At 41.3% G+C, this 16,032-nt stretch overlaps 1 protein-coding gene across 2 annotated transcripts; it reads right to left on the bottom strand.

The window, feature by feature from the left end:
* Positions 1-1,406: 1,406 nt before the first annotated feature.
* Positions 1,407-15,497, bottom strand: STOML3 (stomatin like 3). 2 transcript variants are annotated; one of them, XM_023208695.1, is made up of 7 exons: positions 15,413-15,497; positions 12,047-12,150; positions 11,893-11,965; positions 7,935-8,017; positions 5,667-5,870; positions 3,897-4,031; positions 1,407-2,537 (listed from the first exon to the last, which is right to left on the bottom strand). In XM_023208695.1, exons 2-7 carry the CDS (start codon positions 12,056-12,058, stop codon positions 2,244-2,246), a joined length of 801 nt encoding a protein of 266 aa, XP_023064463.1. In that variant the 5' UTR covers positions 12,059-12,150; positions 15,413-15,497; the 3' UTR covers positions 1,407-2,243. The 2 variants fall into 2 exon arrangements, with proteins under 2 accessions (XP_023064463.1, XP_023064464.1); XM_023208696.1 differs by lacking the exon at positions 15,413-15,497 and adding an exon at positions 12,685-12,989.
* Positions 15,498-16,032: the final 535 nt, after the last annotated feature.

Here is a 16,032-nt window from a genome sequence, read left to right as displayed (position 1 = left end):
GCACTCCAGCCTGGGCGACAGAGCGAGACTCCGTCTCAAAAAAAAAATACTTATACAATTATACATCTAACAAAGTAGGTACAGGATATATATATGTGGAAAAACTACAAAACCCAGATGAAAGGAAACAAAATTTAAATAAACGGAGAGAGAGTACATGTTTGTATATTGGAAGACAATATTTTTTTAATAATTTCAACTTGTATTTTAGATTCAGGGGCACATGTGCAGGTTTGTTACATAGCTATATTGCATGATGCTGAGGTTTGGATTGCGATTGATACCCAGGTACTGAGCAGAGCACCCAAGAGTTAGTTTCTCACACGTTGACCCCCTCTTTGCCTCTCCCATTTAGCAGTCCCATCATTTATTGTTGCCACCTTTATGTCCATGAGTACCCAATATTTAGCTCCACTTATAAGTAAGAACATGCAGTATTTAGTTTTCTGTTAATTTTATGTTAATTCTCTTAAGATAATGGCATCCAGCTGCATCCATGTTGCTGCGAAGAACATGATCTCATTCTTGTTTATGACCATAGTGTATATGTACCACATTTTCATTATCCAATCGACCACGGATGGGCACCTAGGTTTATTCCATGTCTTTGCCATTGTGAAAAATGCTGAGATGAACATACGAGTGCATATGCCTTTCTGGAAGAAGGATTTATTTTCTTTTGTATATATACCCAGCAATGGAATTGTTGGGTTGAACGGTGGTTCTACGTTTTTCTAGAAATCTCCAAACAGCTTTCCATGGTCTCTGAGCTAATTTACACTCCCACCAGCAGTGTATAAGTGTTCCCTTTTCTCTGCGTTATTCCTATTTTGCACTATGTAGTTGATGCCTATGTGTCGAAAGGATGTGTGTGATAAGGCCACGGGATGGGAGCAGAGGTGGAGGATGTGAGGGTGGTGAGGTTATATGGAGGGTGTGTGTGGAGTGTGAAAAGGAGCATGAAGCGTGTAGGAATGGTGTGCCTACACATACACATATGTGCGCATGCACGTGTAGTCCTGGACACTACAGGAGGTGCCTGGACTTCCAGAACCTAAAAGTTTGGTGTTGAAAGCAAAAAGGAACTAGAGTGCTCTCTCCCTTTGGCTCACAATTCCTCAAAATAAAATTTGATGATATTTAGGAGCAAGGACTTTGGACTGAGACATGGTCTTCAGTCCTAAACCAGCACTCACCAGCTGAGGAAACTTGGCCACGTGATTTAGCCTCCTAACAGCACTTCCTTACCTGTAAAATAAAGATATTTCTTGGCATCCCTAAAGGGCTGAGCTCAGTGTAATACAAAGATGGTCCAAAAATAATAACTTTTAAAAATTCTAGCCCATTTCTCAAAACTGATTCCAAAACGAAATTGCACCATGGCAACGAAATAACCTCCCACAATGTAACTTTTGCAATTCATTTCTATTCTATGCCTTCTTTGTTTTTAACAGGTTATTTGGCAGGTGGGGGAGGGGATATGGATAGAGTTCACAAACATTCTCGATTACCTGTCGCTCCTGGGACTAAGAACAGAGTGAAAATATGCAATCCCCAGGGTGGTGCTCCTCCGTGGTTTCAACCAACGCAACCTTTCCAAGCATTCTCCCTTGGAAGTAAATAAATTGACAGGAGCTGGACGCTTTCATGTGCCTTGTCCCACCCTCTGACAATGGTGCTAGGAGGTGGAGAGTTGGCCACTCCCTGCAGGACATGCAGCAAGAGACCTGGACTGTGGGCTGAACGCAGTTTGCCTTGTGGCACAGGGGACATGTCTGAGCCTAGAAGTTTCCATACTTCTTTTGTTCTTAACATCAAAATCAATCTGTTTTCAGCATTGTGGGGTTTGATTGCAACCATTGGAGATTTAGCAAATAACTACTTCGGAATTATAAAGCAAATATATAGTGTAAATATGAGGCCTATGTTACTTTATAAATTATCTGGAGTGCTTCGTACAACACTTAAAAAGTAATTCTGAAACATTAGTCACACTCACTCAGTGATTTCTTCTCATATTACCAGAAAGTCCCTGCTATAAAGTCAGAGACCACCACTAATTAATTATATAAGAATATTACAAAGTTGATTATGGTCCTAAAAATAAAAGTAATATACAGGTCACATTTTTGCTTTTTTTTTTTTTTTTTTTCCTCCATATAGCCTCTAGAGCTTTTTCCTGCCAATGCTCTTCCATCTGTGGAGTTACTGTTACATGAACAGTGTTGGAATTCTCTCCGTTTCTAACTGCTGGCTTCTCCATAGGAATAGACACCACTCTCTATGCAGTAACTGGCTACCGCAAGAGGACCTCGGGCTTTATTTGGAAGCTTCTTGTGGTTATCATAGCTGACCCCACCAATGCCCTCTAGCATATTCATGGGCAGAGGAAACACAATTGTAGAATTCTTCTCGGTGGCTACTGTGCTCAAGGTCTGCAGGTAGCGCAGCTGGAGAGCTATGGGAGACTCAGCCAGCACCATGGAGGCTGACTTCAGGGATTTGGAAGCATTCATTTCTCCTTCAGCTGCAAGGACCTGAAATGACAGAAAAAAATTGTTCAGAAATAAAACTTTACACTGTAATTAGTGCTTTCTCTTTCTGGGTCTGTATTGATACCCCTCTCCCCAGTCCCCATGTTGCCACATGTGTTTCATCTACTTCTTTGGCCAGGATAAGAGTTTCACTTCCTAACGTAATTAGAGAAATTCAAGGAGGTTGCAGGAAGTAAGGAGTTATATTTTACAAATGATAGGTCCCTAGATTTTATTGTCAAACAAAAATAAAAGTACTCTCCTGAATACAAATGAATACTTGGCACATACCCTACTAAAGCCTTGAAGCACTTTGGAGCCTCACTACTTGCTGCGTTCATTTCCAGAGACGTCTGAAATTTAAGGCCTCTAACTGATGTTTTTATCATTTTTACTTATCTTAGATGTTTTTAAGTTCATTCTGTTACCACTTTGGTGTCATTCTTAAAAACCGAGAATTGTTTCTAGTTCTCTTGGCTCTTGATTACAAGTAGCAATAAGTGCCAGCCCTTGTAACACTAGCAATCTCTTAAGTACATCATTCTTTCGAGCTCTCAGACTGTCCCAGAGTGATTCAGTTGCCCTATCTGTGGCCATCTACCCATGTGCAAAAGTGATCTCTCGTCTCTCATTGCCGAATCCCTTCTTGGAAGCTGCTGGAGCTTAGCAGATAAACCAGAGATGAGTCAGAAATGAGCCAAAGAAACACCTTCATCAGCTAACAGGTCAGTTTCCAAAGAGGATACACACAGGCTTCAAAGCCCAGTTGGTTTCTGATACTTCAGGAAAGCTATCCACACAGGCATGAAAGCCAGAATCTCGACAGATTCAAGGACATTCAGAGCCAGGGTACACTTCCATTTTGTAATTCTTACCTGGATTGTATTTAATTGCCCCCTTTTATTCCATCAACATTTAATATATAAGAACAACGATGCACAAGACAGGTACCATGTTGGCTACATTTAAGTCACCAGCTTTATGAAAATATAGGTTTCTTAGCCCACTCGAGACTGCTTCAAGCCTGGGTTTGAATGAGACTTGGAAATTGGTATTCTGTTTTGTTTTGTTAAATTCTCCCCGGGGAACACTGACATGTGGCTGGAGTTGGGACCTACTTGGCTAAGTCGCTCAGTATGTTACTGAGCGTCCTCTTAACGCAATACCTGCTACCAAACTTCCTCAAGGTACAGTAAGCTGCTGGTTACCTTTTAATTCAGGGAAAATTCTCAGTAAAACTGGGAAAAGAAACTCCTTTCTTATGAAAATAATTGAGAGACCCAATCTTCTGTTCAAGTCCTATCCTTGTTGGCCCCAATGCTAGGCCATTCTCCCTCCATGTGTGAACTGCACAGCCCTCACCTTGGCTCTGGCTTCCCGGGTGGCCTCAGCCTCGGCTGCCATGGATCTCTGCAACTGCACGGGAATCCGAACATCTTTGATTTCCACTCGGGCCACCCGGATCCCCCACAGGTCGGTGGCATCATCAAGTAAAGTCTGTTTCCAAATCAAAAGAAAAGACTAATAAGAAAGACAGGTGATACGATGCACGTTTCTGTTATGTTTTATATTTGCAAGATACATTTTTCTTTCTTTTTTGTTTTTTGTTGCATTTACATTGGGAGTGAGACAATTTGGGAAAAGAATAAGAGTTAACCTTCTTATTGATCTTTTTCTGGAATTTAAAGTGAATCTCATGGCAGACCTCTTAGTGGGTGTCTATCAGCAGGATCTACCCCAAAACCATTCCCAAGGAGGTATATGAAATCCGTCTAGGTTTGAGCAAATATCCCAAATTTGCTTGTCGCTGGTATCACGCAGGCGGCAATGAATGGGTTTCTCAGACAGACCTGGATTTTGCCTTGGCTCTGCCATTTGCAGTTGTGAATCATCGGGACAGTTTCTGAACTTATCTGACTCTCAGTTTTCTTACTTATAAAAGGTTTTCTTTCAGGACTGTTATTAGATTTGGAGACAATGCATATAAGATATCTCTCAGTACCTAGCAATGACTCAGTGCGTACAATTATTGAGTCCTTTTTGAGATATTATTTATCTCACTCTGTTTAACTTCTGCTCTATGGCCAGCTTTAAAGAAGAAGCAAGGCATATTTTTCGAGGCAGAAGCAGTAAATTCAAAGATACGCTTGCCTTTGTAAAAGCTTCAAACCATTGAAGATATCTTGCTGGTCATCCTGGAGAAGATGAATGTCTTGAGAAATGGTAGGACCAGAAGGATAGCTCCCCTAAAGGGGTGGGGGCAGAGATCTCTGCTACCAAATAGCAAGTGATCCCTCCCTTGCCTTTCTGTGATCCCTGCAGGACACTAAGATATTGTCACACCTCACAAGAAGTCAATGACCTGGCTGTGGATGGGATACCTTTGAGTTCTTAAATTCATGGGTCACATATAAACACTATGGAGAATTATCATGCAGAACTCATACTACCTCATAAAAGCTTGGGATCTTTCCTCTACCTTAGGGACTAGAGGAGAGGCCAAGAAGAATCAAAGTTGAATGTCTTCATATAATTAACTTACAGAAAGGAAGCTCAGAATCCAGTTGATCTAAGAAAATACAGAAGTATTCTTGTTCGTAAGCTCATGTGTGTAACAGATGGGATCAATGGCTGTTACATCTTTATTGATACTATAATTATCATTACTATTAATGTTATTAGTGATATTGGTGGCATGGTGTAAGAATTTCTAGAGATGACAGGTCTATGGTGTCTCAGTTGAATTTAACTTTCACACTATTTAAATATATAGGCTACCTGAGAAATGGCTGCACTCCTGGAGTAATCTAAGCTAAAAATAAATCTGATCTCTAACTTCTTCAGAAAAGACTACTGGTAAGATATTAATTCATAATTTTGAATTCCAAAGAAAATGGATAAGGGGCACAATTTCAGGAACTGCCTTCTTGCACTCAGATATTTAAATATATTTCTTGTGGTAACAGGTAAGTGAAATCACAACTGAAGCTCACCTCTAGAGCAGTTGTCTGTGTGTGAGTGTGTGCAAGCACGTATGTGGTGGGGATGCTTTGAACTGCTGATATTTCATCATCACTAATAATTAAAATCAATGAGTTAAAGATACAGGCTATTAGTTCATGGTATCTTTACCTGGATGCTATGGGCGATCTCTTCTCGTCCAGCTAAAATCTGGGACAAGGTCTGTGTCCTTAAGACATTCCTCAGAGTGGTTTGAGCCAGTAGAAATGTTGCTTGATGGACATCATTGACATTAGCCACTGCCGAGACAGCACTATAGATTCTGTAATAGACAACTCCATCTACCTGAGTAGTCACGGAGTCTCTGGTGAGGATCTGTCGAGTAAGAACAGGGCAAAATCACTTATTTATGACTTTCACCACTGCTGACAAAGTGACAGCCAGCCCAAGAGCCATCCTCCACAGAAGGAGAGCAGTAGCGACAACTCATGCTACAGTCACCTAAAAACTGTTCTGGCTTGGATAGAATATCTTCCCAGCTGATACGCAATTCCTCTAAAGCTGTCATTATACTTACCCCCGTGACTTCATCTTTAAGAAGCTTTACATCCTATAGGCAGAAACCCTTGGCTTGACAGCCTAAGAACAGGCCCTTCCATTTTAAATGTAACAGTACAGCCTTTCTGCCATTCTATTATCTTCAGTCTTCAAAGCAGAGGTAGAACACTTGTTTCCCTGATACCTGTACTCTTTGGTTTTCAGTTTTTATCAGACTTGAAGCAGTGCTTCTTAGAAAACACAGATGGCACCAGAGACCATGTAAAGAAAAATTGATTTAGCTCTATGGAGAGGTTCAGCATCAATCATTCGGAATAATGTGACAGGATGTTTTGGAGCAAATGAGAGATTTCTGGGTATACTATGGAAGCAGAACCTAGAACTGTCCATGACAGAGCCAGAAAAGTCCCTACCAGAGGTCACTAAGCATCCCAACCTCTCCTGACTGCAGCTGAATTCTTTTTTTTTTTTTTGAGACAGAGTCTGGCTTCGTCACCCAGACTGGAGCAGTAGCACAATCTCTGCTCACTGCAACCTCCGTCTCCCAGGTTCAACTAATTCTCCTGCCTCGGTCTCCTGAGTAGCTGGGATTACAGGTGCATGCCACCATGCCCAGCTAATTTTTGTATTTTTAGTAGAGTCGGTGCCTCACCATGTTGGCCAGGCTGGTCTTGAACTCCTGATCTTAAGTAATCCTCTTGCCTAAGCCTCCCAAAGTTCTGGGATTGCAGGCATGAGCCACTACATCTAACCTGGGGCTGAATTCAAAAGTAAATATTCTGCAGTTCCTAAGTGACATGAAGACATCATGTTTGAGTCCTGGTTGAGTTTCCTGAACCAGACAGAAGAAAATTAACATATATTTATAAATGTTGATTTTCTGTCTTCTTATCACCATCACCCTCCCATATCCTAGGTCTTACATTTCTTTTCCTCTAGCCTGAACCACTTTGGTTATGAGAGGGTGACGTGATAATTAGTAACTCTGTTCCTCTTTCCTATTGCTGAGTTACTGTTTTGGTCATTTACTTGTAGTATTTCAAGAATTAAAAGACTTATGTGGGCTGGGTGCAGTGGCTCAGGCCTGTTATCACTGCACTTTGGGGGCCGAAGCAGGCGGATTACCTGAGGTCAGGAGTTCGAGAGACCAGTCTGGCCAACTTGGTGAAACCTGTCTCCACTAAAAATACAAAATGTAGCTGGGTGCGGTCACAGGCATCTATAATCCCAGCTACTTGGGAGAATCGCTTGAACCCGGGAGGCGGAGGTTGCAATGAGCCGAGATTGCACCACTGCACTCTAGCCTGGGCGACAAGGGTGAAACTCTGTCTCAAAAAAATAAAAAAGAAAAAAGACTTATGTGAAATACAAACACAAGTGGGCCCTGACAGCCTCTCCTCTGTCCTTATGCCTGCCCCTCTATTGCATCCAAACACAGAAATAATTTAAAGTCAAAAGCAAATGGTACTCATGTGGATATTATGAAAAATTATTCGGAGAAGGTGATAGGGTAGAATCAAAAACAGCCACTGCCATCCATCTGCCCTCTGTCAGATTCTATTCAGCTGTTTCATACAGTGTCTGTCTGTCTCTTTCAAGCTTCTGCTCCGTCATTCTCCATCTCAGCTTTCCTGCTGACTAGGTCTCCGCTGTCAGGCTTTCTCACACCAGGCCAATTCTAAGTCTCCTTGCTCTTGGCTTCATTCTCATTTGGCAAAACAAATTCTTGGTAGTTTCAGGAACCACCAAGGGCAATTCAAGCAGGTCTCTGGGAATACATTCCCTCCTGTAGTTTAAAAGTGTACTATAAAGTTGTAATTGTCCATACAGTAGGGAAAATACACCTTTAATTTCGAGTGACATATCCTTAATCAGTACTACCTCTTGTGGAGGAATGTTGCAAGTAATTGTTCGGAGGTCAACTTTGACAAACACATCTATGCATGGCAGAACCAGGATCAAACCTATGAGAAAAAAAAATTCAGTTTAAAATGTTGCTCTATTGAAAATAACTACAAGTAGTCTCATAGCAGTATGGTGCATCACTTACATGGGGCGATACATGTTTCTCAGATGAACTTCAGTATGAACACGTGACACTGAGGAAAATGATTTCATCCTCTAAGTCAGTGACTAAGGAACAGTAATTGCCTGGGAAGTAAAGTCTTTTAGTAAGAAGCTAAAGATCTCTGACATTTAATTTTGGGTTTTATTTTTAAAACAATCTGCTTCTATCCAAGTGTTTATTTGACATTAATTAAAAATTATATTCTGACCAATTGTGAAAAGCTCCTTTGGGACAAGTGGGAAATTTGAACACAGAATGCATATTAAAAGATTTGTTAAGGCCGGCCACGGTGGCTCATGCCTGTAATCCCAGCACTTTGAGAGGCCAGGGAGGGCGGATCACCTGAGGTCAGGAGTTCAAGACTAGCCTGGCCAACATGGCAAAACCCCATCTCTACTAAAAATTTTTTAAAAATTTAAAAAATCAGCTGGGCACTGTCATGCGTGCCTATAATCCCAGCTACTCGGGAGGCTGAGGAAGGAGATTCACTTGAACCCAGGAGGCAGAGGTTGAAGTGAGCCGAGATTGTGCCACTGCACTCCAGCCTGGGCAACAAGAGTGAAATTCTGTCTCAAAAAAAAAAAAAAAAAAACAAAGATATTAAGGTGTTCTAGTTCACTGTACTGGTTGTGATAATGGCATGTGTCTTAGTCTGTTCAGGCTTCTGCAACTAAATACCATAAACTGGGTGGCTTATAAACAACAGAAGCTTATTTCATATAGTTCTGGAGCCTGGAAAGTCCAAGATCAAGGTGTATAGATGGTCATGTGGTGTCCTGGAAGGGACAAGGCAGGTCTCTTAGACTTCCTTTACAAGGCCACTCGTGAGCATGACTCCCTTATGATCTAATTACCTCCCAGGGGCCCATCTCCTAATATCATTACACTGGTGATTAGGTTCAACCTATGAACTTTGCGAGGACACAAATACTCAGACCATAGCAGCATGGTGTTAATAAAGTCCTTATCAGCTAGATGCATAGACTAAAGTGTTCACAGGTAAAATGACATGATCTGGTATTTTGTATTTGCTCTAAAATACTCCACCAAAAAAATATTTTGGAAAGTAGTTTCCTTATAATAAAGACACTCACTTAACAGATTCAAGTAATAGACTTTTGACTTTGAATATCAGTGGCTGCCAACATTCTCAGTCAATTTAAATAGTAATATAGGATTATTGAATTAAAATCTTCCCAGGGTCTCACATTCCTCTAAATCAATGTATTCCAGAATTAATAGTTTCTCCACAGCCACGATCTAATTCATGTACAATAGCATTTGCCAGCTATAAACACATCTACTTCTTTCTGATTTGTGAGGCATTAAAGTTGGGGCCGGGTCAGGGAAGGATGGGCATAAGAAAGCTCATTTGAGGACCCTGGGAACTCTTAACATTACCCTGGTGAATGTTGTTCTTTACTGTGAGAGTTACAAAGATTAGAACCACAAGGCATGTCGACAAGATGGGGACACTAATCTATTTCCATTAATCAAGAAGGCTTTGCACTATTGTTTTTGTTTTCACAGCAGAAACCAGTTCTGGAGCCGAACACCACGTAAAGGGGTGGCAGTATCTGTAAAATACGCTGCTAAAGTGCTTTCTTTCTTTTGGCCTCTAAACCTTACTGCCATTTTTGGTGCCAGGTCACTGTGGTTAAAATCATGGACCTGAGAACTAGACAGAGTTAAGTCCCAGCCCTACTACCTAGTAGCCTTGTGACTAGGGAAAACTCACCTAACACTTTGGTTACCTAATAGATATAAGCTGGTAGAGAAGATTAAGCCTGATTCAACGTGATAATGAAATAAAGTACTAACCACAGCACCAGGTATGTGTTAAATGCTCCTGAAGTGTCAGCTATTATTCAAGAATAATTTACAATTTATAAAAGTGGAAAGGTTTTCCATTAGCAATTTGGCTTGTTTCCCTCTTGTCCTTATGACATTCTGAGGTAACTCATTACCCCAGAGACAGTTATGACGAGAGCTGTTATCCTGAGACATTTAATGGTGAAATCTTCAGGGAAAATTCATTTAAAAGTGATATATTTTTCTCTAGAGGCCTCCAAGTTCTGGCTGTTCTGCTTCTCTTGGATCCAATTTTATTTTAACTTATCATCTTAGCCCCACCAGGTGGAACACAACTGGGAAGAAGTTAATCTTGGGCTGTTATACCTCAGATGAAGGATTCTTGCTTTGCCAAACTCACGAAAACATCTATAAGTAGTTTTTACCTTCTTTTTCTTAGGTCGTTTATGAAATTAGACAAGTGAGATTATACTTGAAATGGCTGTCGGGTGCGGTGACTCATGCCTGTAATCCTAGCACATTGAGAGGCCGAGATGGGCGGATCAACTGAGGTCAGGAGTTCAAGACCAGTCAGGCCAACATGGTGAAACCCCATCTCTACAAAAATACAAAAATTAGCCGGGCATGATAGTGGGTGCCTGTAATCCCAGCTACTCAGGAGGCTGAGGCGAGAAAATCCTTGAACCTGGAAGGCAGAGGTTGCAGTGAGCGAGATTGTGCCACTGCACTCCAGCCTGGGCAACAGAGCGAGACTCCGTTTCAAAAAAAAAAAAAAAAAAAGGCCAAGAAGCGTCCTTCACAAGTTTCTCCTCTTAAAGTTTCCCATACTTTTTTATATATTAACAGATCCATGGCTTATGGCCAAGAGCAAAGCACACAGAGCATCGCGATGCTTAGGAAAGTTCCTACCCCAGAGACCTGCCGGTTGCAGAGAGAACAATTTATTCAAATAAGCAATAACAGGGGCAGAAAGCAAATGTTATCAGAGAAATATAGCTAGTAATGATTTCTTTTCCTGTGCCTTCTAAGACAGTGCTTTTGGTAGCCCCTCACTTCCAGAGTATTAGAATTAATCCTATGAAATTGCCATGTTTGGGAGTCAAAACAAAGTCAGCAATTTCCTATGGTTCAACTACATATATGCTCAGAGAAGTTATGAGCATTAAATCAGTATCTTACTTCAGGGAGTTTTAGTACCTTATGGTTTTAGTATACACCCCAACCGCTGGCAAAAATAAGAAACAACAAACAAATAAAACCACCTTCTTTTATAATATGACTATTTGGAATATTTTCTTTTTCAAGGTGGTAAAGAAAGGATGGAAATAAACACTATACTATTCTAGATGTTAGAAGGCCTGAAAGCTCATCTTTATTTCTAACTATAAGGATAATCTTAGATCATTCATCAAACTTATGTAGGCCTCATGTTCTTTATTTTCAAAACCTAGGGGTTTGGCAAAAGGCATCGTACAATGGTTTCCAGCTCTACCTTTCTATGCATCTACTTGCCATGAGAGGAAATTACCTTTTGCTTTTCACTTAGTCCTTTTCAAAGAGTGAGCATCAAACACCAGCTCTCAATATACTCTCGTTGAGTAACTTAATGGTCTACAATGGCCATTTACTTTCCCTCTTATTCTTCCCACATTCTCCTGGTGGTCCTGGTAGTAAGTGACATTCAGCCAATGTAACCAGAGCCACCCTTTGCTCACATTCATTGAATCTCTCAGAGGGAGAATTAGGAAGCCAGGCCAGATTTCCAGACTCTCAAACTGGTGGTCATTCCCACCAACTTGCATAAAAAGGTGGCATTCTTCTGTTGTACCAAAAGGCAAGAGAGCCAGCTTCCAGCAATTTTTCTTTGACTCTTAATAGGCACCACCAGGAAAAATATTGAAGGTGGTAGCAGTAGTATTAGGCGATCTTTACCAGAGGCAGCCACAGCGTCATTCATACCTGGCCCCTTGGCTTTGTCAGCTTGGATGCGTCCCAGACGGAATACAACAGCACGTTCATACTCCTTAATGATCTAGGAGATTAATGGAGAACGTTTAGTCCTAATGGTTTGTCAGTTCATATGGAAAGCCCAGTTTATGTCCCAGGGTGTTACCTTTAAGCACATCCATATGGAGATGGGGAAGGTAATGATCACCAACAGGAAAGAGAGGGAAAACAGGAGCCAGCCACATACACCAAGCCGTCTACTGTTGACACCTAGGAAATGAGAAGGAAGCAAATCTGTAACCAATGTGGTTCTTTAAAAAGCCACCCAGCTGCATGGGTGTGGAACCTATCCAGACAGCTGGCCAAGCCTGATGTGGCTGAATAGGAAAGCTAAATCCATTTACACCTTGAATGTAGTAACACACACACACACACACACACACACACACACACACACACACACTCAAATGTTTATTCAGGTTTTTAAAAATTAAAATGAACTTATTCCTTCCAAGAAAAATCTCAAAACAATAAGCAGAAATAATAATTATTACGTTTTATAGGATTGCTATAGTTTATTATTCTCAAAACACATAAACAGTGGTTCTCAAAATATAATCTCTGGACCATCCACACTGGAATCATCAGATGTCTGGGTCCTGTGAATTCTCGATATAAAATTCAAAGTACCCTCTAAGACAGGTAGGTAGGTACTATTATACCCAGAGGGACACAGCGTGGCACATGGAAACATATCCTGAAAAGTCCTGAGGTATGAGTTTTTGTGTGAGCTCTGTCACTTACCAATTCTAAAGCATTAGGATAGATGACCACTCAGTCTCTGGGTTTCCGTTTCTTCATCTGTAGGATGGGGTTAGAAGTTACCCACCTTAGAGAGTTTGATGAGGATTAAATAAGATTACTTTCATATGGCTCCTGGGCCATACATTAACACCTACAGTTTTAAACAGGTATTCTACTATTATTCCCATTTACAGATGAATATGCATTCCAGGGACTTGTTGTCAGATGTTGATATTTGCCGTTTCTAACTTTCCGGAAAAGTTTTGTTATATTGGCTCATCACATAAGAGCTCTGCTTGCTAATCACACATAATGATAGCAGGTGCATTTTGGCTTAATGAATATTGCTTTGCAATAGGATGAGACTGAGTTAAAATCCTACTTCAACCACCTGAAACTCTGTAGCATTAATTACATCAATTATATAATTTCTGAAGTCTCTGGATTTTTTTTTTTTTTTTTTCTGAGACGGAGTCTCGCTCTGTCACCCAGGCGGGAGTGCAGTGGCGCAATCTGGGCTCACTGCAAGCTCTGCCTCCCAAGCTCACTCCATTCTCCTGCCTCAGCCTCCCGTGTAGCTGGGACTACAGGCGCCTGCCACCACACCTGGCTAATTTTTTGTATTTTTTAGTAGAGACGGGGTTTCACCATGTTAGCCAGGATGGTCTCAATCTCCTGACCTCGTGATCTGCCCACCTCGGCCTCCCAAAGTGCTGGGATTACAGGCATGAGCCACCGCACCCGGCCAGGGATTCTTGTTTGTAAAATAAGCAGGTCTGGCTGACTCTTCTAATTTAGCATTCTTTATAGTCACCATTTTACCTCCTTTAATTATTTTTATTTTTATTTTTTTGAGACAGAGTCTCATTCTGTCGCCCAGGCTGGAGTGCAGTGGCGCAATCTCGGCTTACTGCAACCCCCACCTTCCAGGTTCAAGCAATTATCCTGCCTCAGTCTCCTGATTAGCTGGGATTACAGGCACCTGCCACCACGCATGGCTAATTTTTGTATTTTTAGTAGAGAAGGGGGGTTTCGCCATGTTGGCTAGGCTGGTGTCGAACTTCTGACCTCAAGTCATCCTCCTGCCTTGGTCTCCCGAAGTGCTGGGATTATAGGCATGAGCCACTGCACCCAGCCCATTTTACCTCCTTTTAAATCCTTGTCCCTCCTTATTCCGTTCTGCTTGACAACCACCCGCATTCTCATCCCCATTATCTCCTCCAGCTGATTTATATTCTCCATGCACAAGCACTAGGACTAGATATCCCCAGCCAGCTCATTCTACAAACGCCATATACTGTCTCTATCTCAGTTAATGCCTTCACCATCCACCCTGTTGCCCAGGTTAGGCGGGTCATCATTGCCTCTTCCCTATCCAATTGCAGAAAGTCACTAAAACTAAATGATACTACCTCAAATCCATCCCCAGTTACCCATTTTCCTGCTACTAATTTTTTGAGACCTGAGCCAAATTCATGAAAATTTAGGAGAATTCTGGGCTTTTGCTCTTACAAACAACGCTTTGATGAATGTTTTTAAATGTGTGTTTTGGGGCACTTGTGTAGGATAAATCCGTAGTAGTAGAAGTGTTAGGTCATACAATTTTGATAGATGATAAATGCCTTTCAAAAAGTTTGTACCAACCTCCACTCTCAACAACAGCATAGATGTGCATATTCACACATGTCCTGTTCTCCTTAAATCGTTCCAACCTTCTCAGTCGTTACATTCTGATAGGTGAAAATCACTACATTTTAGATACATATTTTGTATTAAAAACTTTTGAGTACAAATGGCCTTTTATAGGCTCCAAATGCATATAAATATATATTCTGAACAATAAGGGCTTGCCTGAAGACTCTGAAATTTAAATTTCTAAAATATCACCTCCCAAAACTTTGGACCTACATGGAGGTGAATCAGACTATCATTACACAAGATGGAAAGACACTTTATGCATTCGCATAGAATCTTTGTCAAATTTTATTAGTGCTTTTTTAGTATTCATGAGAGCCTACAGATATACATTCTCATTGAAAAAAAAAATTTAAGCAACACAACTAAAGTTCCCCGAATCACCCTCTCCTCAGTCCCACTTTTATCTAGAGAAGTTCTATAGTTACTGGTTTGGTGTGCATTCTCTATAGACCCACTCCTATGTATTTACATACATATATCTACATTTAGAAAATATTGGCTTTGATTTATAAATTTTATTTTGTGATAAGTGGCATTACACTGTACCCACATTTCTACTTTATATCGTGTATAGATTTCCATGGCATTACCTACTCATCTACCTCATTCTTCTTTATTGTTGCATACTATTGCATCTTACACCTGTGTCTCAGTTTACTTACCATTCTCCTATTTATCATTAAGGTTATTTGCAATTTTGCCGATACAGACAAGGCTGTAATAACTGTGCTTTTACATATCTCACTGGGCTAATATGCACCTTTATAAAATCTTGGTAAAACTATTGTGAAGGCAGCACATTACACCTGCCACGTTTGGTGTATTTCCTCCCTCCTGGCACTGCAATATTTGGTATTCAGAAACCTTGGGGTGTTCTGGGGCTATGACTAGCAGCACAGCATGCTGGGACTCCAACAGGACACCAACTGTGCTTAATGCCCGGAGCCAAGCCCTGGACATTTCCAAAGTAGACACAGCCTTAACACCAGCTGCATAAGCAAGTGTTTGTCACGGAGAAAATCGCACTGACCTACAAGCTCGCCTCTAGAGTTCCATCAAGCCCTTGCATCATTACATGTGCACATGAGGCTCAGCTCCATTAGGTAATGGACATGCTGCCAGAGACAAGAGAAGAGAATGTGACTATTCTTCCAAGAGTTACACGGGAGCATTAGAATCAGCCAGGCCGTGGCTTCTGGCAGAATTGGTGGAGCCTGCGGTCTCATTAGCTGCCAGTTAAAGTGGAGCTGTGAGTGCTGCTGTCACCTTCCCTGCAGGCTCCCAGCTCAGCCTTGGGAGCATGCACAGCCGGGAATGGGACCACACAGAGCAACTCTTCCTGGCAGCCTGTCTCTCTCCCCACTCGCTCCCACAGTTGAAACTAGGATGCTATACCGAGAACAGCTTTTGAAGATTACAATTCTGACTGAATTGTAATCTGACTGAATATGCTGGGATTGTATTATTAAACACAAAGATCTTCAGAAATCGCCCTACTTCAAGCTATATAAGGCTCTGAGGGGATGATGGAAGAAAAAGGGGCTGCACAACACCTTTGTTGGTCACTAAGTGATGACCACATTTGACCGTCTGTTTGAACCAAATCCACAAATGTGTGTAGTCTCTGGACAATTGTTACATAACCATAAA

Source organism: Piliocolobus tephrosceles, chromosome X (genome assembly GCF_002776525.5).
Source record: "Piliocolobus tephrosceles isolate RC106 chromosome X, ASM277652v3, whole genome shotgun sequence".
Taxonomy (NCBI): Eukaryota; Metazoa; Chordata; class Mammalia; order Primates; family Cercopithecidae; genus Piliocolobus; species Piliocolobus tephrosceles.
Note: the sequence above shows the minus strand (reverse complement) of the source record. Positions and strands in the feature narration are given on the sequence as shown.

What these genes read in the sequence shown, in the direction of transcription:
- STOML3 (XM_023208695.1), bottom strand. An exon ending in TGACAAAGCCAAGGGGCCAG is followed by an intron (nt 8,018 to 11,892) that starts GTATGAATGACG and finishes TTTTTCTCATAG; the next exon opens with GTTTGATCCTGGTTCTGCCA. An exon ending in CCCGGGAAGCCAGAGCCAAG is followed by an intron (nt 2,538 to 3,896) that starts GTGAGGGCTGTG and finishes CTGTCATTTCAG; the next exon opens with GTCCTTGCAGCTGAAGGAGA.